Raw genomic sequence first — 23729 nt, 5'->3', positions numbered from 1 at the left:
AAAAATGCATTGGAGAGGATTCAGATATCAAATTTGACATTCAAAATTTCCCCTACAATGTAAAAACTTATTAACAATTATATGAATTTTTGTCACAAACTCATCATTTGCATAATTCATATTTCACTCACTACAAAAATTAAATTTAAGAGCAGCAGTGATGAATGATGCATGTGCGCAATGTACATCAGGGTAGCAACTAGTTTTCTCAAATACCTCAGGGGTATGATTATTTTATTTTATTATTTTCTTGGATTTTGATATACAATTGAAGTCATTATCTATTGCTTTAAGCTAAACAAGAAGATCCAAGTTAATTTTCCAAAGATGTTTTACAAGCTAAAATCCTTGCAAATGCAAGCTGTCATAGGACAAAAATAAAAGCTGTTCCACAGTTTGAATCCTATCACAGACACATTTTAAGGTGACGCAGGACCACTGCAAGTTCATACTCTACCATTGCCTTTATTTAAAGGGTGACTCCACTTACCCAACAGAATGATTTTTTCCCCAGGGAAATGAGGACATTTTATGCTTAGGAATAATGTAACAATCTCTCTCTGCACTTGGATTGAATCTTCACAATAATTTAGGATGATTTATAGTTAATAACCACTCTGGTCATGCAGGCATAATAATGTAACCAGCATCCATCTCCCAGCTTCTATCGTAGTATCAACATCGGGTACATTTCAGAATATATATATTTTTTTGTCTTAGGTTTTATAAGAAGCTGTGGATCGGCACTGTGGATATATATAGCTTTAATCAGCGGTTTTAGGTTAGGGGTTTTCAAACCCATGGAATGGTCGACCTAACATGCTCAAAATTAAATCCTAAGGAGACTTAGGATAACATCTGTTCAATTATGCCAAAATGCAGTGAGGGACGATTTATTTACTTTATAGCCAATTAGTTTATGAATCACGCATTAAAGGAGATTGGTGAGTGCATATAGCTATTTACGGAGGTCATATTATGTGTTGGCCAGCACAAATTCAATAACAATGCATTAGCCACCCTTTTGGTGGTCAAATGGTATTTATTATTTCTGTGAGCAGGTAAGAATGCATTTATTTAACAGTTCTTAAGTTAACTGCATAGCGGGTGAATTAAGAGAAAATTTTCTTTGAGATCTTTAAACTACATTTATGACAAATGATTCGGCTTATTTGCTTGGGCCAGTTAGTAGGTTTAGTTCAGTAGCTAATAATAATAATAATAATATTTATTTCTTAAAACCGCTCTACACTAGTGTCTCAGTGCTGTTTACAGATAAAATTATCAAGATTGCAACTAATCATATATATAATAAAAGCTAAGGTAAAAAACAATTAAAATAATTAAAGCTGGTTAAAATAGTAATGGTCTGAACAATAAAAGTTTTTTTCTGATAAAATGAGAAAATGTTATTAAAATACTGTGCAAATAAGAATGTTTTTAAATCTATCAATACGCTATCAATAGTCTGAATGTGTGAGGGTAATTGATTCCATAAAATTGGTGCTGAAATTGAAAATGCCCTGTGGCCGTAGGTTTTGGTTGCTTTTTTTTATTATCATTTCTGATAAAACAAGGAGTGGAGGTGGATCTGGTAGACCTGGTGAGACTAGGTGTACTTGGATGTAGCATGTAGAGTTAAAGTATGAGGGGCATTCTCCTCTGGTGAATTTAAAAACAAACAACAGTAATTTAAAAACAATTCTCTGTCGTACAGGAAGCCAATGTAGTTCTAATAAAATGGGTGAAATGTTTGATCTGAGAGGGGTTTTGGTCAGAAGTCGTGCTGCAGCATTTTGGACAGATTGCAATTTTTCAATATGGTAGGTAGCTATTGGGCCTTAGCACACCCCATTGTGACTAACAAACAATGTGAAATTACTTTCATATGAATTTATTTGCTGGAGATAAATATTCTTAACTATGAAAAACTTCTTTTAAGTCGATAAATACCGAAGAGGCCATATAGCAAAAGTCCAAAGGTTCATTATGCTAAAGGTTCGATAAACCAAATTAATGCATGAATAAAGCATACAGTATACAATAAAGTAAGTTAAGTTCATCAGAGGTGCATACAATTGATTTTTCGGAACAATAAACCTTAGACCTAGGCATCTTAAGATCAGTAACCAAAGCCCAGGCAACTAAAAAGTAACAAGTACAGAGCAAACAAAACTGTTGTTACAATATATTATAAATCTTTCTATTGACAGTGACTCCACTATACACTACTACAATCTTCACCAGTGATTATACTCTGTAAATAAGCTTCTTTAAATTGTACAGAAAATGTCTATCAGTTTTAACATAAAAATATACTGAGGACATGAAACAGGAGCACTTCAGAGACATCTGCATGGTGTCAATAGACTAAAAGCTCATATATTCAGTTCATGTAATATAAAGCTGAGGTATGAGTCTGGACTGACAAAAATTACTAAAATGTCTTCACAATTAACTTCAGTTCAGGCAACCAAAAAAAAAAAAAAATATATATATATATATATATATATATATAAATAAATTATAATCACTGAAAGACAAATTCTGAAGTCATTAACCTTCATAAGTCATAAAGCAGTTCAGAGACATCTGAAGTCTACATCCAAAACACTGATAAGACCCCTACATGATATTTTTGCTGCATGTTGACTCCCTTGGAAGTGTTACTGTTCTGTCTGCTCTCTTTCTCTTTCGTTGGTTAGGCTTTTTCCCATTGCATGTTCCCCCAATCAAATTCAACCCACAGGCAGTAACCATATTTCTCTTACCTTTGGGCATATTTAAAAACCTTTGAGTGTGTTTTTTCCTTGTCTCTGCACTTTTGCTTGCCCATGCACCCCTGTCTACACTGAATCTCTGGAAATATGAGTCCAATCGGAATTCCCCCCTCCCAATGAAAGCCCTTTCCATGTCTAAATATTGCCCCTTGACAATTTCATAGAGTGAATTAACCAGAGTCATAGTATCCTGTGGTTTCCAATTGACTTTCATCTTGATAATATGATTCACTGATTCGCAATTATTGTTTGTCCAAGCTATGGGTACATCTTGGTGTCTTTCTTTTGTTTTGAAGTTTTCTTGCAACAGGGGAAGGATATTCTCCAAGTAATGGTTTTCAAACTGAGGTAAGTTTTCAATATATCTGAGTACTGTCTGGTTCCTTTCTTCAAAAATGACTTGATTATCAGAATATATTAGTCCATTTTGTCCAAAAATCGCTGAAATTATTTTATTTCTTTCTTTTTCGTTGACCCCCGTTTTGTCTTTCAAATAATTCACGGCATTGTTTTTTATGTGTCTATTACAAGAAATGTGATCAGTGTTTTTGCCAAAGCCAAAGTTTGAACCTTTCTTTATTGCTTTTTCTTCGTCACTTCCTATGACTAAATTTGGATTTTTTAAAGGAATTTCCATTGCGATAGAATTAAAAAAGTTTCCAAAAGTCTTCCAGTCTGATTGTCCATGGATTAGAATAGGTCCTAAAAATATGGGGTGGTCTTGTGTCTTTGTTCTTATTAATCCCAGGTGTTTGTATGTCAAAGAAGTCACATGAAGGTGTCCCAAGTTGTAAGTCTTGTCCACTCCCAAAACTGTAGTGCTGGAGTTGGGACTGGCGCAGCAGAATCGTGTGATGTCGGCTATTTGCTCATCTGTGTACAACATAACACATGGGGACTTGCTTTTACTGTGATTTATGCTACGAATAAAAGGATGTTCATGAATAGAATTATGTAAGTTAATGAAGTCTTTTGCCATATTAGAAGGTCCAGAAGTAGAGGAGCTACCTTTTTTCCTTTCGTAGCACTTTTTATTAGCAATCTGCTTCAAATTAGCTGGTCTTTTGTTTTCTGAGTCGGCTTCACGGACTAGTTTTTCATAAAGTTCACGTGGTTTGGTATCGCGTTCAGCGCTAATGCAGTCCATGACGTAGTCTGATGTGCGGCAATAGGGGTTTACTGTGAATTTAGCATTACCATGGACACTATTGGGGCCCGGGTATGTCCCAATGTATTCAACAAGGGCGACGGCTGGTTGCTTATCTTCAATCCATGTTACTCTTCTTTTGTATTCTGGATTGCGTTTAGAAGTAGTGTAGTATCTGTGAAGTTGAAGTACTTGGGAAGGTTGGGGTTCCAGGGGAATAGCATGTCTTTTCTTATTTGTCTGTCTGTAGACAGAAAACAATCCATCTTTTTTAAAGACAGTTATCCACTTAGAATCTACCTTGGCTTTGAAAGTTGTGGGTGAGTGGGTCCCACCCCAAGCCCCACAGTCGTCTATGAATTTACTGCTAAGGCCAGCGGCACGACGCTCTAAGTTTTTCTCGTTATTTATTTTGAACATTATGTTTTCCTTTTTGCCATCGGGAATGCATGTGAGTATGTCTTCTGCGGAATGAAGTATTTCTAATGCTTCTGCTTCTGTCACAAATTTCCCCCCTGTAAGCTTCTTTCCACACGACAATGTGTCAAGGTTTTCTTCTTCAGGTATATCACTGCTGTTAAGGGTACATTCTTGGTCTAGATCAGATTCCTGTTCACTGCTAATGTCTACATCTATTATTGGTGATTCTTCGGTATGTATCTCCAAGAGAAGAGAGAAATGATTTGGACTGAATTCCGGCATAGTGTGGGGCACCTTAGTATTCGTCCACATCATGATGGCTTGTGGTAGAGCAGAGCTACTGACTCCTCTTCCAGCTACTTTTCTCGTTAGGGGGGTGCTCAGAAAATGCTCATTCAATACAGGCGGGCAATATGACCTACAAAAAAACAATGATAATTAATCAAAAATTCGACAAAAAATTTGCCCTTTAAAAAGCCATTGGGAACCATGTTGCAAGCAATACACGTGAGATTATAGTCATACAAATTTTCCTCAATTTTGATTCTTAGGTATGTTAACAGGCTCAGGAAGATAATATACGAAGGTATTCAATTTGACATTTTCTGCATCTCAACAATATTGTTAGTTAGATTATGTAAAACTGATATGGTAAACTGTTCATGAGTATCGTGTCATATTTATGTCATATAAACAGTCTCATATATTTCAATACAGTTATCAGTAATCTTTTGTTATGTTTAGAATTTCAAAATAGAGCAAGCTGTCCGTGTGTTTATAATTGTTCTATTTTCACATCTCAGCAATTATGTTAGTTTATCATATGAAAATTAAAGCAAACAGGTCATTTTCTATTATATATTATGTGCTGAAAATGGAAACTTTTTTCAGTACAGTCATCTCTTGTTGACATTTTCAAGGTGTGACTTTGAACTTGAAATGGCTTTAAGCCATTTGCTAGTCACATTTTCTGAATGTACATGTTATTGTATTTGAGAACTAAAATTGGTGGTAATCAGACTGTTAAGCATTATGAAATATTGCATCAAAATTTATTTAAAAAAAACCTATTTTGGCCATCGCTACCATAGTGACCATGTTACCTGTTTCTGCACTACAAAAGGGAATATCGATTTAAATGGAGCCTAGAAAAGCAGGCAAATTATTATTTTTTTTGGGGGGGGGGGGATTTTTGCAATGGGGGACTTGGAAACTGAATGGTAATCAAATTTTCTGAATTTCCATGTTATTTTAATTTGATAATTAAAATTTGGTGGTAATTTTGCTGTTTACCATTATGTGATATTGCATCAAAATTGACCCTTTGTGCACTGTTATGAAAACAAAACATACTTAATTTTTTTTTACCTTACAATATTGCTGTTGTGCATCTTTGACATTTTATTTAGACTGTTTTATTGCATCAAAATTGAGAGTACTTCATTATTTTTTTCTGCTTTTTGTCTATATACTTGCTGCTTTTTGTCTTCTGTTTATCTTGTGAATGATTCTCTGTATTACTTTAACAATCTTTTAAGGCAAGGATTCACTTTTACTTTTTACATACTTTGCTTTGAATGCCTTCCACAAAAAGTACATGGGAACCTTTGTCAATACTGAATTGTAAAGACTGCTGATTCCCACACAAATATAATTTCCTTCTAACGTGACATGTGTAACTTAAAAAAAGTTTTAAATTTATTTTATTTTTCAATATACTAGGTTCAATACTAAACATTTCATTTCAAAAAAAAGTTTTTCCAATATCTAACTTACATTTTAATTTTTTTTCTGAAAAAATATTAATTCTAACCATACTTAAGTTGGAAGTGTCACTCTGAGCACAAAAAGTTTTTTGGGTGAGTGGTTTGAAAGTGTTTGTGTTTCCTACATTTCTCAGCACTGAATAAATTATTTATAAATACTTATCTCCTTGTTGCTTTCTAGTTAGGTTCTTCTAAAGAATAAAATTGAAGATTAATGAATGATTTGACAGTGGGATAAACATGACTTTATATGTATAAATAATATACCCATATTGCCCAACAAGAAGTAAAAATTTACCTTAAGGCAATTTGCAGTGCAGCACTGGCAGCATAAATTTGTGTCATTCCAGACCAGCTTCCTGGGTTACAGGCTGCCCTCACTTCATCTGCATAGGGTTCTGTCAGTGTGATGTCCAAGTCCCCTTTATATCCTACACACTCAGTATCATAATGGTCCCTGTAGCTGAGAATTTCCAAAGCTGTGAGAAGTCTTAGGTGTTTGTGGTGTTCTTGAGTGCCATAAAGCCCCAGAGATAAGGCTCTGTAGAAGCAGTTGCCATCTGTGCCCACCTCCAAAGGTCTAAAATGATAAAAAATGACAATGTTCTGTATAAGTAAGCAATGAGAATTCAAACCACTTGGTGCATAATATACTATAAGGGTGTTTCCAATAAAAGGTCAACCTCAAGGACGAGTGCTGATAATTTTTGACAAGCTTTTGGTGTGCAGGTCTACATACATCCGTTACAGAAAATTCACATTTTTTAGTTATTGTACTAAAAAATAGTTATGAAAAAAACTGTTTTTTTCCCTAATGCTGCACAAAATATTGTTTTACCAAATTTTAATATGATATAAATAAAAACGGTTTTCCAGAAGTGGGCCAGAGGACAGATAAGTTTTTGGTGGTGATCTGGATTGGTAATCAATCAATAATCAAAAATAAAAAAAAATCATAACAGAATGAAAATTTAGGGGTAAAACCGCATTGGGGGAGGGGGGGGGGCTTTGCTGCCTTGGAAGAGGTCTGCGCTCTCAGAGTGCTTTTCTAGTTTTAGAATACATTATATTTGGTTTTGATCTTTTATAAATAAATGGGCAATTAAGGGATTACCCCAGGAGAAAAAAGATCTCACACAGATCCTTTCCCAAAATATGTAGACAAAATAAGTTGGGACTATACATGTCCCACCTTGCTAATTCCATTACCATTGAGAAGCTATTACACTTGCTATTGAGAAGCCCTTGCTATTTCCATTACCATTGTTAAGGAGGAAGGTGAACGTACCATAGACAAACATCTAACGTAACGTTATGTTTTGCTTTCTAGAGAACAGTATACAGTGTCCTCTCTCTGAGTACTGACTACTAACTTCTACCTTTATTTTCTATTTCTTTTCTTTTCAACCCTCACATATTTCACTACATTGGCTCCCCAGCCAGGTGGGTTGCGGCAGTGGTCACCTTAATTCAATCAAACGTCATAGTGAAGAGCAAGTACGTTATATATAAAAGGCTCCTACTACTGGACAATAGGAAGAGGACCATTCCTAAAATATTTCGAGGTGGATGTATTTGTAAATTAAAGATATGTTTTTTTTGTTTAAATGAGTTACCTAGTGTGACTCTGAAAAAAATGACTTCTTTAAACTTGTAAACTGATTATAGAAGTATTCATCACAAAAACGTTAAACACATTTCATTTCATTTCATTCAATGAAAAGATAAACTGAGGATTTTTCATCCATTCTAAATCAAATGTTAAAAAAGGCTAAATAATAATGATTTATGATACATTTACCAACATAAGTTTAATAGTATCAAAGGTAAACGTCTTTCTATGACTTCAAGCTTCTTGCTATTTTTGACTAAGATGAGTTCTCATCTGCACCTATCATCTTTAAATAGTATTGGGACATTTAAGAGAAACTATTATCAAATTTATTAATTTAAATATATAATTAAATATAAATTAAAATTACAATTTAAACCACATATATCTATATTATAATAAACACCAAATTGTTTATTCACATGAATATGTTTCTCATATGGATTATATATAATTGTGCATTTTACAATTTTCTTGCAAGGGTTTTGGTCTCATATGACTTCTTCTTGTACAAACATAGTGTCTTCACAATGCTGAGTGTCATGATAAATGATCATTAAATAATTTTTTAGATGTATTTTATTTTCCCACAAATATTGTTACAAATTATATAAATTATTCTCTCTACTACTCATTAACTCCTCATTAAATCTTTCTTTCTCAACTTTACTAATGTGCCTGAATTTTTCTACTTCAAAATACCACGTTATCATTTTGATTGATTACTCCTGTGAGTTTCATGACAACAGGCCTAACGGTTTTCCTTAAAACGTGTTTACAGGGTTGCATATCATAAGTAACATGTTTAACAGCATAATGACCATCAAATTTGATCCCTTCTGATCCCTTTCATGTATCAACTTTTGTAAAAAAATTCTTTTCCATCTATTTTGATAATAGAATTTTTACAGAGTGATTGTCTAAGCTTGTCACTATAATTGTCAGTGGTATTCAAAGATCTACAGAATTCTACCAAATATTTCACTACTTCCTTCCAAAAATTATTGGTCATATTACCTGCACACTCTTCCTATTAATTTTCCCAAAATTAGTATTTATTTATTAAAGTGTCGCATATTCTTAAAACATAAAATACAAAAAACAGTATAAAATAAACTGCTAATTAAAAGAATACCCAGCCATATTTTGGCTTATGAGACACAGTTAAAAGATTTCTGTCTTTTAAACATTTTAAAAACTGTCTTAGCTAATAAAAACTTATATATGCAATTCATAATAAAAACATGAAATTTTTCTATATCACTATAATTGCTAAAACATGGATTAAGATAGAGACATTGATCTAAAAGTTCTTGTCATAAATCTGAATAAAAAGGACATATTAAAAGAAAGTGAATCTCATCTTCTGTTATTTTTTCTATCGCAATAAAAACATAGTCTTTCATTTAAAGGGGTTCGTATGAAACGGCCAGATTCTACATGTAAAGGTAAACTGCCACAGCGCAACTTAGCTAAAACGCTGCGGTAAGGTCTCGGCATTGCACAGTGAAGATATGTCTCTGTTTTCAAATCTGTTTTGAAGGATCTATAAGTTAGAAGGATCTATTAGTTAGATTTTCAGTGTTTAAATTTTGAGTATCTGTTGAAAGGTTTATCCATTTTAATGGTTTTTCTATATTGTTAGTATGCGTCTTATCCAAGTTAATTTCAAACCTTAAAAAATTTGGTTGTGTCTGTCGTTTGATTCATTTTTATTGATAATTCATTTCTTAGCCTTTTTTCTTATCAATTTTTATTTTATTACTTTTATTTGGTGTTCAAGTAGTTGCATTCACATCCACTAGGTCAAATAAAATTTTCCTTATATTTCAAGTGTCCCATCTCTATCTATAGTAGGGAATATGGCATAAAAAGAAAGTTTGCTTAAAGGGATAATAACTTTTCATATTAGATCTATATTTCACAATTAAAACATTGTGAACAACTCACAGAATTATAATATATTCTGTTTTATGACAAAAACGGCATTTATAGCTTTTATTCTGAAATCTGAGCTTGTCAGAAAGCGGTAATGGTTTATGATAAACTGTATATCAACAACGTGCTATTTGTGCCCGACCCTGAACAACCGGCGAAACGAACCCAGGAAACCCCACGCTCCACACGGGGATCGGTACATGGAACATAGGACAACCATGAAGGCACCAATATCCAACATGAACTTGATAATCTGAGAATAAATATGTTATATCCCAATGACCCCCCAAGAGAAGGTAACAGCACTAGTAACAGTACTAATCTAGACTATGACATAACAGAGGATCTTAAACTTTTTTATTTAAATGTATGTGGGCTAAGCAGGAGATTGCAGTACCCAGACTTTAGAGAACTAATTGAAAAATATGATATAGTATGTTTTACAAAATCAAAAACTGATGAACAAGACAATATTAATTTGCCAAACTTTACATTCTTTGCTAAACATAGAAAAGCATTTTCAAACTATCGTTCAGGTGGAATAGTTCTTGGGTGTAAAAATCAATTAGCTAGTTTTATAGAACCACTTGAAACTGACTCAGAATACATTCAATGGTTCAAAATTGATGGATCATGTTTAGACTTTAATGATGACTGTATTCTAGGTGTTGTTTATATACCCCCTGGGAAGTCTAACTACAGCTCATCAGATGCATTTAATGAAATTGAAAGAGAATATATTGTCATAAGCTTTACATACGATAAAATTTGTTTAATAGGAGATTTTAATGCTCGAATAGGAACAAATGATGATTTCTGGGCCACAGATGAAGTAAGTAGCACTCCCAAGATAATGATATATGGGGAATTATGTAGAATGCCATTAAGTATTATTATAAAAGGAAGAATTGTATCATTCTGGACAAACTTGCTCACAGGTAAGCAAAGTAAATTTTCATATATATTGTATAAACTCGTTTATAACAAATTTATGCAGGGATGTGAATGTAAGTGGATGGGAAATCTGTAACAAGGAATGGCTTATAAATTGTGTTAAACAGAAATTGCAGGATCAGTATGTACAAGAATGGAATTCAGATTGTAACAACTCTAGTAAAGGGTTAAGCTATAGTATATTCACAAACTCAGAGTTTAAATGCAGGAATTATATACTTTCTACTTTATGTACACACAAAATAATTACAATAGCTAGATTCAGAACAACAAATCATAGATTACCAATTGAAACGGGCAGATGGAAAAAAATACCTAGAAATTTGAGATTATGCAACTTGTGTAAAAATGAAATAGGGGATGAATTTCATTATGTCTTTAGATGTACCTTTTTTGCAGAAAGTCGAAACTTATATATTCCAAAAAAAGCATGTATTAGACCGAATGTAATTAAAATGTATGAAATATTTTCAACAAAAATAAGAAAAAAACTGAATAATTTGTACAAATTCATTAGTATTGTGAATAAGGGGGTCAAGCCTTCAGGTTGATGTATGTATATATATATATATGCTCTCTAAACTGTAAATGTACAGTAAATGAGAATAAACTATTCTATTCTTCAGATCACGTGACCTCCATTGATGACTCTGTTATTATCTCTTAAGAGATTTTAATAAAAAAACAAACTTTTTAGAAAAAAACAAGGGACTTACTTTGAATGTAAAATTGAATGCTTTAACCATTGGTTAGTATGGGAAAATTGTTGTTTACTCCAGGAAAATTCATTTTTTATTTATTTATTAGTTATTATCCCATTTTTTATTTATTTAGAAGTTATTATCCCCTTAAAATAAGATAATTATGTGGTTATTTTTTGTAAAATTGATTCTAAGATTTGTTATTTTTGTAGTGAACATACCTATGTGTCTGTAGCATAATTGGTTGGAAAATCTTCAGTATTTGTGTGGAAACTGGGTCTGCATCTGCTGATTTGCTAGGCTCTGATCTCATGGGAAGCAAAATCCTGTACGTCTTAAGAAGCAGCTCCTCTGATTTTGCAGCTTCCTATGAAACAATGAATGAATTTATGATACATGGTAGCAAAAATGTTCTTGTGTAAATGGTGGAATTTGATGAAATTTGGCTGACACTATACTTGTGCAGTTCGTTAATGACAATGACTAAAACACATAAAGAGAATCTGTTGAAACAGTGGTTGGGTGGTGCAAGAGTGCGATGATCTGATCGGGTTGAGGGATGGTGACCAAAATTACCTGCATCTTTGTACAATATGACACTAATCTGGCATCAATTCAGACACAAAATATGGTATAAAAATTGTATATCATAAAATCATGGCTATGAATATAGAGCTGGGTAAATACCTGAGTGGAGACTGCCACAAGACGTCTGCATGCACCATCAAAATCATAGTCACCATCACTCGTAAAAGCACAGGACTTGCAAATAAAATGCACATCTTCTTGGCTCCATTCAGAAAACAGTTCCTCTGACATAGGAACACACAGCCTGGGGATAATAAAGGATTGTAATTGTAGTCATATCACAAAAACTAATCATAAGTTTGAACATTTCATTCCTTAAAATGAATTATTTTAACAGCTTAATAGAATGGTTTTAATGTATTTGATTTTTGTTGATAGATTTCATATTGCAAAACAATGACACGTGGTTTGTTATTAATAAAATTTTGATTCCATTTATAAATTTTGATTCATAAATGTTTTTGAAAGTAATATACTTTGATTCTTGTGCCATTTTGTGTTTATAAAACAGACAATTCTAAGGAGGAAAGTGGGTCAATAAGGTATTTACTAAAGAAATATCTTTTAGAACCATTTCCATTTTTTGTGTTATAAAAAAAGATATTTCTAAATGTTACTTTAAGTGTTTTTTTACAGGACAGTGGATGAATAAGGTATCTACTAAAGAAAGCTTTACTAGGAGAAACAAAAATGATCACAGGAAACAATGTCTTAAAATGTACATGTTGCCTTTTAAATGATGCTTTCCTCCTTGTTTTAATTACAATGTTTCCTCATACCTGTGAGTCCACCTCTTGCATTCTGAGCATTCTATCACATCAGTATGGCAAGACTGATGGCAGGAACTGCATGGATATCTACAGGAACGCTTGCTCTTGTATGCCATGGTGACAGACCTTTAAGGTGAATATACAGAATCAAATGCTGTAACACACTTGTCAGTATGACACGTTCTACACACTTGTCAGATGTCTGAACAACAGTGAACACAGTTGCCAGCTTTTTTTTTGCTTATATACCCTGGTAACTACTTTTGGCAGTTGGCTCATTACTGCTAGTTAATTGCTTGATTGCAATCAACTTTCCTGTGTGACTGACTGACACTATGTGTGAAATACACTGTCCAGTTGACACTAACTGATTGCAATTAGTTTCAGCTCAAAACTTACCTGGCAGCTAGCTCATCACTGCTAGTTAACTACCTGATTGCAATCAACTCTCCTGTGTGACTGACTGACACTATGTGTGGAATACACTGTCCAATTGACACTAACTGATTGCAATTAACATCAGCCCAAAACTCATCTGGCAGGTAGCTCACCTGAGATGTTATCAGGGTCACCTGTCCAGAACTTGACTCTGACATTCTGACAACTGTTAATCCAAGCTTGGTTATGGTAAGAAAACCCTGAAAAAGGGTGTACAATTATAACTATAGACAGATACAGGCATTTGTGCACTAAGATAAATTCTCTTAAAGGGGCATTGGTAGTGACTATATCCATGTCACTCAAAATATGGCAATCTTTGTGCGATGTTCGTCTTGTAGTCCATTAATTGTTCTAAGCTTTTTTTCTGATATCTTATTTTAAAGAAACCTTGCTTACATTTTCTTGATTGGGTAGAGTGTTTAATTTACTATTAATTTATTCTCAACAAATGCAGTTTTTGCAAAATCTGTTTTTAGTAAGACTCTGTCCAATAGAAATCACCTGATTGTAATTCAAGTTTCAGCTCTAAAGTAATGGCAGGTAGCTCACCTGAGATGTTATCACCAATAGAACTTGTCCGTGACATTCTGACACCTGTAACCCAAGCTTGGTTATAGTAACAAGATCCAGAAACCTGGAGGAATTTAAATAAATTGTGCATTTGTAACGTATTTAAGCTAGGTCACTGTATCTGTAGCCAGTGAAACAATTTTGCATGACAATTTTCTTTCTTTCTTTTAAAGTTCTTGCTTTCCTTCGGTCAGTTTTATTCAATAAAACATTTGACTGCAAAGATTGAACCATATTCAATTATTACAAAATATATATGAGGATATTTGCAATCTCTGGGACACTCTCAGAACTTCTACATCCTAATGGTCAATAGAAATGTTAGATCTTGAGATCTAAAGGATTTTAGTTGTATGGTCGTAGTGTTTAATATTGTCTATCATTTTAAAAAAATTACATGTAAAAACCCGTGTTAAAGCGTGTGTGTGGTACAGAGTGCTCAACTGTCCAGAGCATTTATGCACAATTCAAATAAATAAATAAATAAATAAATCAAGAGATGTATCAACCCCGACTCCAGGTCTCAAATAAACACCCCCTGATGATTGGGCATACCTTCTGGTTATGCCTGTGAAACTCCAAGTCAAGGTTGATATGTGTCTCATGTTTTTTTTTTTTTTTTTTTTTTTTTTTTTTTTAATAATATAGATTATATATATATATGTATAATCTCATAAAAATTCAGTCTAGTCTGCTGCATCTTATTCACATCTTTAAAAAAGTCAGATAGCTCAAGGGGATAATTTAAATTTATTTATCTCATTTAAAGATTAATAACATTGATATTTATGGAATGTAGAAGTCACAAAGTAAGTTCGAAACTAATGCCAAAGGACGCTGATAGCTCCACTTCAATATGGCGGAAGACCCGACCATTTTTATAGGTAAGGCTGATGATGGTACTGACAGCTAAAGTTAGGTAAAATATTTTTATTATTTCGCTTCCATGTGAACCTGTTTTAATGTTAAAGGTCTTTTCTGGTGTTTACTCACTCTCGCTTCCGTTTTTTCCAGTGTATTGCGCTGTGTTGCGCTGTATTGCGCAATGTTGCGCATTTCAGCTCCACCGATACGCATCATACGCATACAGAGTAAAGGGAGAACAATACAAATAATACATATTATGAGACTAAGAGAATAGAGAATAATACAAAAAATACATATAATAGGAGTCTGCCCTTTACAGGCAATTCGATGTTTACCTATTCAGATTCAGATTCAGAGGTTGAAGCATCGACATAAAAAATATCCAGCAAATATTAATAATGATGCGTAAATGAACACCGCTTTCTCATGTACATCGAAGGTCATGGAAATATTTTACCTTTGGGCAGGTTCAGCTCACAGTTGTCCTATCACTACCAGTTTCTCAGTTTCACATTCTCCCTGTAAACCTGGAATTTAACGCTTTACAAAAACATTTTCACGTGGTACGGAGCTTTAACGCAATAATGAAAACAGAACTGTATCGATGTAACCGAAGAGTGATCAGTAATATCTCAACTTTGGTGGATAAATATTTCTTTTAAAAAACCATTTTAATGTATTCAAAGGTTATGTAGAATAAATATGTTAACAGCGTTATATCTATTTTCTATGTGTATAAGAATATGGATGGTAAATTGTCCAACAGAATAAAAGAATTGGCTTGGCTTATCTTGTTGTTTAGTATCGAAACGCAGTTATTTCCAAGTTGTAGTGATTATGGCAGGTAGGACTATCAAACAAAAAGTTATCTTGTGTTCTCATAGGTGTTGATATAAAAGAAAACATCAGAATGAACTAGTTCCACGAAACGCACCGTGTAATAGAGGCATGAAGTAGTAGAACAAAGCATTACGCCCACTTTTACATGGACAAAGAGATCGTTTTAAATGATAATTTCTTGTCAACTTACGTGTATACCTGCACTTGTTACATGATGACGGCTGATTATCTTTTTATTTATTAGTTTGCTTTACCTTATTGATCAAAATGTATTTTGTTGAAATTAAAATTCACAGATGCACCCCAGTCCAAATCGGCGAAAAAGAACAAGAAACGTCACAACAAGAAAACTTTAGGGTCCTCGGGGTCAGGTGTTCCAGACGCGTCTCCAGGGGTCACACCAGCAGACCTCATACCTCTGCTTAAACAACAGCTAGAAACAGCAAAGATAAACAAGGTATGCTGTAATGAGTTTAGCCAAAAATCTTTTAGCTTACAAGTACTGCCATACTGATACATGTACTGGTCTTACATGCACTATAGTGTAAAAGAATTTTGCTCCCCCCCCACCCCCCCAAAAAAAGGGAGGGGGATAAATAAATTAATAAATGGAAAGAAAATGACCAGTGAATATAACAAACTTACATAATTTTGCTGACTTGGTTTTGGACACTGCGGGATCAGTTTTAATGTTGCCTTCCTTTTATATTACCTCAGGCCCGTAGCCAGCAATTTCAGAGGGGGGGTTTGTTTTCTGAAAAAGTGGACCTTTTACCATAAAATCCTCAAGTACATAGATCAAATTTTACCCAGAGTGGACCTTTTCCCAGCAAAAAGGGTGGTAGTAGAACAAAGCATTACGCCCACTTTTACACGGACAAAGAGCTCGTTTTAATAAGCCCCCCTGGCTACGGGCCTGTACCAGTAGTAGTGATCAGCAGTACTGGTAGCTTGAAATGCAAATTGAGTGATCCACTTTTCAGCCCCAACTCCTTAACAATGAGATTGAAGTATAAAAAAAATAAGCAGTTAAACTGATCATTAAAAGAACTGCTACTCCCTTGCTAATATTTTTAATTGCAGCCCTTTAAAGGGATGCATTTTATATTTTTATAAGTTGCTATTTTCTGTGATTTCCATATGCTGTATACTTAGTTTTTTCGTAGTTTTATTTTTAATTTTAATCTCACTGTCATTCTTGTGACACACTAATATTTTTATGTCCTGGTAGGATCATGCGGAGGCTGGAAAATTGAGAGAACAGTTGTGGATATTGAGTGACCTGGCAGCAGGGATAAGGTGAGGATTTGAAGGGATGTGATATGTAGATGTGGGCCTGAGGTTTTACTATTGTCCTTTTCACACTGTGTGTTACACTTTTTACAACTTCTCCAGAAATAAGGGTAGTTAATTGGTCCTGTCAGGTGTGGATGCAGCTGCCTTATTTAGGTGACTTTCTTACACAAAGGCCATGGTTTTAAGTTGTCAGTCTCTCACAGTTTTCTGTTATCAATTGTATTGCTAAAATATTTCCCTTGTTGTGAAAAGGACCTCAGCCCAGGAGTAGTATCATGAAAAACATTGAGGTACAATAGAGTCTTCATAAGTTGCAATTTCTCTGACTTTTTGCCACCGTGATAATCGCCATTCCAGGACAGATATACCAGAGGATGAATACCAGAAGATTGTCAACAGTCTTCCTTTACCATCCAATCAGCAAGCTGTTACCAAAGCCACAGATGGCACCAGTGACTCCCAGACTTGTTCAACTCTGACTCCTGCAGAGAAGAGACTTAAAACATTACACAAAAAATTGGATCAAATTGAACAGCTGAAGGCAAAGAAGGCCAAAGGAGAAACAATACAGGACAATCAGGTAACTTACTTTCTCTCGAGGGTATGATGAACATTGATTTTATGTTCTGTCATTAATGTGCATAGCACAAACATTGGTAAACTGTAGCTTCAACTTCTTCTTTCTCTTTTTTTTTTTTTTTTTTTTTTTAATACAGAAATATTTCCTACAGCAGTTTTCTGCTACCACCACATCCTACAGCTATACTGTTTGGTCTAAATAATATCTACTCTTTTTTCTTTCTCTTCAGGAAGAAAAGATTAAAACCGAGCCTCAGATAAAACAAGAAATTGAGGAGCTAGAGGAGTTAATGAGAACTCTACTATCAGGAAGCTGATGAGAGACTATAGTCTGAGTCTGTGTTCATATGTAATACTGGTCACACAGCATGTTCAGAATATAATATGGAAGTGGGACCAAAATGCATCATTATGACCCCTTTCTCGTAGACACCATTGGTCTACATGGATCAATTCAACATTTTGGGGAACCGCTGAGTGCAATCAGCTTAACTGAATGACACACCTCCCCTTGGCGTTAAGTCGAATACAAAAAAAATTGGTGATTATATGATAACGTTGGAAACAAGAGGAGGCATGCTATTCAGTTAGCCTGATTGCACTCAGCAAGAGTCCCCACAGAGTTGGATCAAACTGCCAGTGTTTATGCTGATATTTAGGATTACTTTCAAGTAAACTCCCATACTCAGGGTGCTAAATGTGTAACACATAGTGCAACATGTCTAGGTCAAAATCGAATATGAAATCCAGTCTGCAATATTCCACATGCTATGAGTCTGCGTATGGATATAAACTTATGTACCTGTATTGTGGTACAGAGTGCGAGTCAGTGCATGTGGAACTATTTGTTTTGTATCTTCAGTCTTCTCTGAAATGAAAGCATGTTTATAACAGCGCGACAATGAAATAAAGATTGGGGTATGTAATTTTATTTCATTTCTACCATAGTTAATTTATCAGGTGATATGTTTTTGACTCCCTATTGAACGTCGGGCGCATGAACGGATATTTAAAGGAAAATAAATACACAAGAGTAACGTTATATTATACATTAAGTGTTATTTTCAGCATGTAAATGGTATCCCATGTTTACTTGCAAACTACTGCAGATCTTTGCCTAATTATTGGAATTTTCCAGATCTCAGTTTTAAAAATACAATCTGACAAGCCGGCTGCAGGACAGTCCACACTCGGACTGAGTCCAAATTGGGCTCAAAAATAGTTACCCTTTCACCGATCCACAACCTACCATAGCCGCAAGTGAGTGTAAGGGCTATACATTAATCATGTGCATTTTTCTCCATAGCAGAGAATCATACCTTGAATTTAGCTACAGAAATATCAGTCTAGTGAAAATCGATCTGCGAGAAGGTAGTAGTAAAGCACCCTAACCTTCTGAGATATTAACCAACATGCCCGTGTCGTTTCGTTAAAAGCGCCTGAAAATCCTAAAATACAAACGAATGAGGACCAGGATTCAAATAACATCCACAATTCACCGACAATGTACACATACATATACTGATAAAAATGCTACAGTAGATATATACTTCTCACAAAATGTCAAAACATTCCTGATCACAGAAAAATAAACTTGTACAACTGTAATAGCTAATTGGTAGGATAGGTTAGTTTCTAGCTGTCTCTGAAACGCAGGGTGTCGATGAAAAAGATAAGTTGGATACATTCAACAACCTACACGTCCAGGATCTAGAAATGAACAACTCATGTTGAATTCATCTTATCTCTTGCATGCTCGCAGCTCCTTTTACAACATTTCGAGGAAAGAGTTGGCGGAGGGAGCGCCAACTTTCCACAAAATTTATCTCCTGTTGTGGATATCATTTTTTAAAATTAAAACTGCCCTCGATGCTCTATGGAGCTAAATTAATCACAGAATATTATCCTGGGCGTTTCGACAATTCCACTTTAATCAGTAATTGGAGGTACTGGTTACCGTTGCGAGTGAAATTTAGTGAAAAATAGAAAACTTGGAACTATATAACGGGTTTGTACAATATAAATTTGTCAAAAAATTTGGATAGGATATACCTCGAAAAATTTCCCAGTATTTCCATTATTTATTTATTCCTTAGTTATTTCCTTTTGCAACATAAACGTACCGCTCTATCTATTCCTTGAATCAACATCATGCAGTATTCTTCACCAAGTAAACGTTTGCACCCTGTATATTAGACTGCATTCCCACTGCTTTAAGATCAATCTATCCCCGTGGGGAGTCTCACTAGATTACTGTTAGCTTAGCCGGCTTAAATGTCTGTCCCGCCTACTTAAAGCTGTAAGGGGGTAATTAACTACCTTGTGCGCTCGGCTGACAGCAATTTAGCGTGAACCCCCAGAGAGTTAGGTCGATACAGATCTGTGGGAATGCAGCCTTAGATTAACACTCGGTTCTTTCTTTCTACGGGCGCCTGGCACACGTTATTTGTCAAAATGGTCATATATAATGCAGAGGAGAGAGGGTCGAGGGGCAATATTATATAAAATATCATGACCAGAAATGTGCAGCATTTACGCGATACGCGAGGGCGCAACAGTAGGGCTTCACGTGACTCAACTAACCAATCACAGCACAAGAATGGCATCGCACACAGACTCTGTGATAAGTACTCAGCCCATTGTCAAGTAGTGTTAGTTCATGGTAACAAGCGTCTGATAAGTGCGGGAAGTTTATTATTATAATATATATTGTTCTTATTGTTACATTATTAAATCTAACTCTGTATCCAAGTAGTAACTATACTGTACCAAGTCAGGTACTGATGATGTACAGAGGTCATATATTCCAGAATAAGCCATTAGGCCTACCACTGATTTATAACTTTCATTTTTGTTTAATATGTTATTCATGAAAGATTTCATGAAAGATTATTTTAATTTGTTAAATCGTGATCTTATTCTTTTTATATTCAAATAATTGAACACTGTGGGTAAAATTGGTCTTCCACTTCTTATTTGCATTTTTCCTTCACTACAAGATTATTTTGGAACAGTTGCAGCATTAAAAATTTAAATAGATAGCAATCTGAAAGAAGAATTTTGCATAATTATTTAATGATGATAGGAATTTTGGATTAAGAGATTAGTTAAATACTGAGTAGTGATATGGTCAGTCAATTTATGTAGAATCTGATAATATGATTGAAAATACGGATTGAATTCTTGGCCTTGCACTGGGCAGTTTTACATTTGTGCCAAGTGCTCTTTTTGGACTCCATTGTACAGTGGTAAAAAATCTTCAATTGCCATGAATTTTTTTAATCAGACTCTGTATGTTACTGCTATCAGCTGGTGCTATCGGCAACGAATTAATTTCCCTTTGTTTCTGAGTGAATCTACCGTCTAAAATCACTATAACTGAAAATATTTGCGTTTTGCTGAGGGTAGTCTAGGCAATATACGGCAAACTTCTTAGTACGTGTGTACAACAGAATTTTTTTAAAAACCCTAGCGATATTTGGTCAGGAGTTGCTTGAAGCAAAGCACAGCGTTGCTGTCTATCGGCATCAGGCCGTTAGTTTGTCAATTCTCACGAATTACCCACGAATCGCGAACTCATTCATTTTCCTATGGCAATCTAGCAACTCATTAAAAATGCACGCATGCGCAGTGGGCTAGGCGTGACGTCATGCAGTGCATTTCTGGGGATGTTTTGTATGGAGATATTTATATAAGTCTTTTCTTTTCACCATCTCCATCAGACAGACGTCCCCCCCCTCTCCCCCCCCCTCCCCCCCCCCACCCCCCCCCCCCCCCACACACACACACACACAAAGAGCATTTCACTCAAGCTGCGGACCCGGAAAGGCTTGTCGTTTAACAATAACAAGTAATACAATGTGGACTGGGAACGCTCGTCGTTTAACATGCAGTACTAATGTGGATAAGAACCTACGGCGTGCAAAATGTTACAAAATTGAATAATGGTAAGATATATGGCAACGCTGAATGCCGAGGTGTTGTTTTGAAGGTTTATCTTATTTACATTGTTCACACTCCTAAACCAGACACTAACTTTTCAGATCTAATCATTGTAGAATCGATCATATGATACCTCCAACATGCAACCATAGATCCTACACAGTTTCGAAGAAACTTAATCATTTAACGGAGACGAGATATGTGTGTTAACAAGGAGTTATAACTCCTTGGTGTTAACAAGTGTTGTCAATTGTTCAGTTGCTGAGTTGGACAATATGAAACAATTATCATAAGAGAAGTCATTAAGGAGTGTGGCAGTAATCTTGGGGGAGGGTTTCATGTATCAACAAAAAATGACAATCGGTCAGTCATAATATTTGCCCCTGATCACACAAAAATAAATATGCTGTTGAAATAATATCGGGCAATTCGTAGGCATGTGCATTCCTTTTCATATTTATCTTTCAGTCTTACCTGTAAGCTTCAGTATTTTCAACTTTATTCTATATTTTTCCGTTTCTGCCTTGACTATTCTCGAAGGGTTCAGCATTAAAACAATAACATGAGTTATTAACACATCATTAATACAAGTTATGATCAATTTAATTACAAAATACTGCAAGGGCTTTCTTATTCAATTTTTTTCATCTCCTTGAAAGATTTCAGCAGTCGAAAGAGGTTGAAATGATGCACGGATGTATCCCTAATGTCTCGCGGTGTATATAAAATGTACCAGTGCTAGTATATAATCTAATCTTTGTATAGTTGAATTTCGTTTCCATACAAATGCCTAGAACTTGATCTTTTATTCTATCAGAGATTCTAGTTTTACACAAAGCCACGAAAAAAAAAAGTTGACAGGCCACGCAGTTGTAAGGAAATACAGATTATTATCTTTTAAGAAAAACATGCTGATGGTATATATTAATAATAATTCACCGCAACAGGCAGGCAGATTGTAAGTTCCCTTGACTTGCCTTCTACCTAATACCAAGAGGGAGTCATGAAGGCGTTCTGCTGTGTCCCGTTTTTGTTCTTTCTCACTTTCCTCGCCTGTGCTAACTTTGCATGGTCGGCTGTCCCGAAAGGCTATTTGCGCAACAATTACCGCCAGGCACTGGCTCGCGGAAAATTGTACGAAATTCGCTCTCTGAATCACGCGTTACTCAAGCAGATTGCTCTCTATTGCCCCGACGAGGTTCTTTCGCTGGAGTCAAATCTTAAGTTGATTAAAAGGGACTTGACCTATGTGATGTTGTCAAGAGCGGCCATGGAGATATACTATGACCTGGTGGATTTGAGCAACAAGTGTCAACCGGGTAAGATAATAAAACATGTAGAACTGTAGTGGAAATACAATTTTATTGATTTTTTTAAATTAAGACTTAAACCGAAAGATTTTGATGTTCACTATGGTGTGTTTAGAAAGGCAGTCCTTCTGCAAAACATATACAGTATAGGTTTCGTATGTGAAGATTGAATTTTCAATAATCTCAGCTTTCCTCCATAGGGATAAGTCTCTAGCTACGTATATATTCAAACACATTCTCACCTTGCAGCGTGCAACCGTCGTCTTGTGTTCGGAAGCGACCCTATCCCAAATAAAGCCATAACAGCGTCCAGCGTCCATTCATCTCATTGGTCACAATACGAGATCAATCTGAATTCCACCCGAGCATGGGTACCAGCGGCTGCGCAAATTAGGGATCAAAACCAATGGATTCAATTTGACCTGGGCACAATAAGGGTTATTACCGCCGTCTTGACTAGGGGGCGTGCCGATCACAACAATTGGGTAACTGAATACAAACTGCAGTACAGCGTTTCTGGGTCTACATGGACTACCTATCAAGATGGGGACGGAAAAGATAAGGTATTGAAGCGTTCCTTAATTGAGGGAAGTAAACGATTTTGTGTATTTTTGAGAATTTATTATAATGTTAAACAATGGGGCGATATATTGTGGCGTAACGGTTCAGATTAATGCTCAGCAATTAAGCGTCCGAAATGATATTACAATTGTTTACAGGAGATTCTTATTTCATGTATTTTAAATGTCTGTTGCCCACTATTTCAGCACTTTTCTGGCAACTCGGACCGTAATACCATCGTTAGGCATGATCTAGTGCCTCATATCCAAGCACGCTTTGTCCGCATCCTGCCAATGAAATGGTACGCCCACATTGCCATGAGAGCTGACATACTTGGTTGCTAACCACTCATCCAGGTTTTTTTTGGGGGTTCAAAATTAAAGAACTCTGATTATTTGTTTCATTGGAAAATGTCATTTCATTAAAATTGACTTAGTATTTCCTGTTTAAAAGAAATTTATCATTTCGAATTGAAATTGTGCAAAATGAAAAGTTTGGACATTTAATATACTTTCTTATTCAGCAGCAATTGAAGCATCTATCTATGAAAATTCAAAATATTTGTTTAGTTTATATAACCTGTTTCTTGCATTAGAAAACAACAGACAATATATATTTAGACTGCATCGTGAATTTATTCATTTTAA

The 23729-nt window shown here is 35.0% G+C and overlaps 4 protein-coding genes across 5 annotated transcripts in view; 2 read left to right on the top strand and 2 right to left on the bottom strand.

Moving 5' to 3' along the window:
* Nucleotides 1-15492, bottom strand: part of LOC106168898 (uncharacterized) — a 51985-nt gene extending 36493 nt beyond the window's left edge. The window contains exon 1 of the mRNA XM_086997156.1: nucleotides 15012-15492. The gene's annotated coding sequence lies outside the window, so the exon portion shown is untranslated. The remainder of the gene's footprint in view (nucleotides 1-15011) is intronic.
* Nucleotides 1879-14756, bottom strand: LOC147759637 (uncharacterized). Of its 2 annotated transcripts, XM_086997623.1 has the most exons (8): nucleotides 14681-14756; nucleotides 13667-13751; nucleotides 13228-13314; nucleotides 12686-12802; nucleotides 12006-12150; nucleotides 11540-11685; nucleotides 6412-6693; nucleotides 1879-4765 (listed from the first exon to the last, which is right to left on the bottom strand). In XM_086997623.1, the coding sequence occupies exons 4-8, from the start codon at nucleotides 12790-12792 to the stop codon at nucleotides 2626-2628; spliced, it is 2820 nt and encodes a 939-aa protein (XP_086853749.1). In that variant the 5' UTR covers nucleotides 12793-12802; nucleotides 13228-13314; nucleotides 13667-13751; nucleotides 14681-14756; the 3' UTR covers nucleotides 1879-2625. The 2 variants fall into 2 exon arrangements, with proteins under 2 accessions (XP_086853749.1, XP_086853750.1); XM_086997624.1 differs by lacking the exon at nucleotides 14681-14756 and having other exon boundaries at nucleotides 13667-14300.
* Nucleotides 15364-18311, top strand: LOC106168925 (uncharacterized). The gene is made up of 5 exons (XM_013548187.2): nucleotides 15364-15398; nucleotides 15691-15851; nucleotides 16626-16693; nucleotides 17048-17270; nucleotides 17500-18311. The coding sequence occupies exons 1-5, from the start codon at nucleotides 15392-15394 to the stop codon at nucleotides 17584-17586; spliced, it is 546 nt and encodes a 181-aa protein (XP_013403641.2). The 5' UTR covers nucleotides 15364-15391; the 3' UTR covers nucleotides 17587-18311.
* Nucleotides 18312-22166: 3855 nt separating this feature from the next.
* LOC106168989 (retinoschisin) lies at nucleotides 22167-23704 on the top strand. Its single transcript, XM_024074572.2, has 3 exons — nucleotides 22167-22530; nucleotides 22771-23084; nucleotides 23289-23704. The coding sequence occupies exons 1-3, from the start codon at nucleotides 22215-22217 to the stop codon at nucleotides 23424-23426; spliced, it is 768 nt and encodes a 255-aa protein (XP_023930340.2). The 5' UTR covers nucleotides 22167-22214; the 3' UTR covers nucleotides 23427-23704.
* The last annotated feature ends 25 nt before the right edge of the window (nucleotides 23705-23729 follow it).

Source organism: Lingula anatina, chromosome 10 (genome assembly GCF_051362555.1).
Source record: "Lingula anatina isolate TDL-2025a chromosome 10, LinAna3.0, whole genome shotgun sequence".
Taxonomy (NCBI): Eukaryota; Metazoa; Brachiopoda; class Lingulata; order Lingulida; family Lingulidae; genus Lingula; species Lingula anatina.
This window is presented reverse-complemented; position numbering and strand designations above follow the sequence as displayed.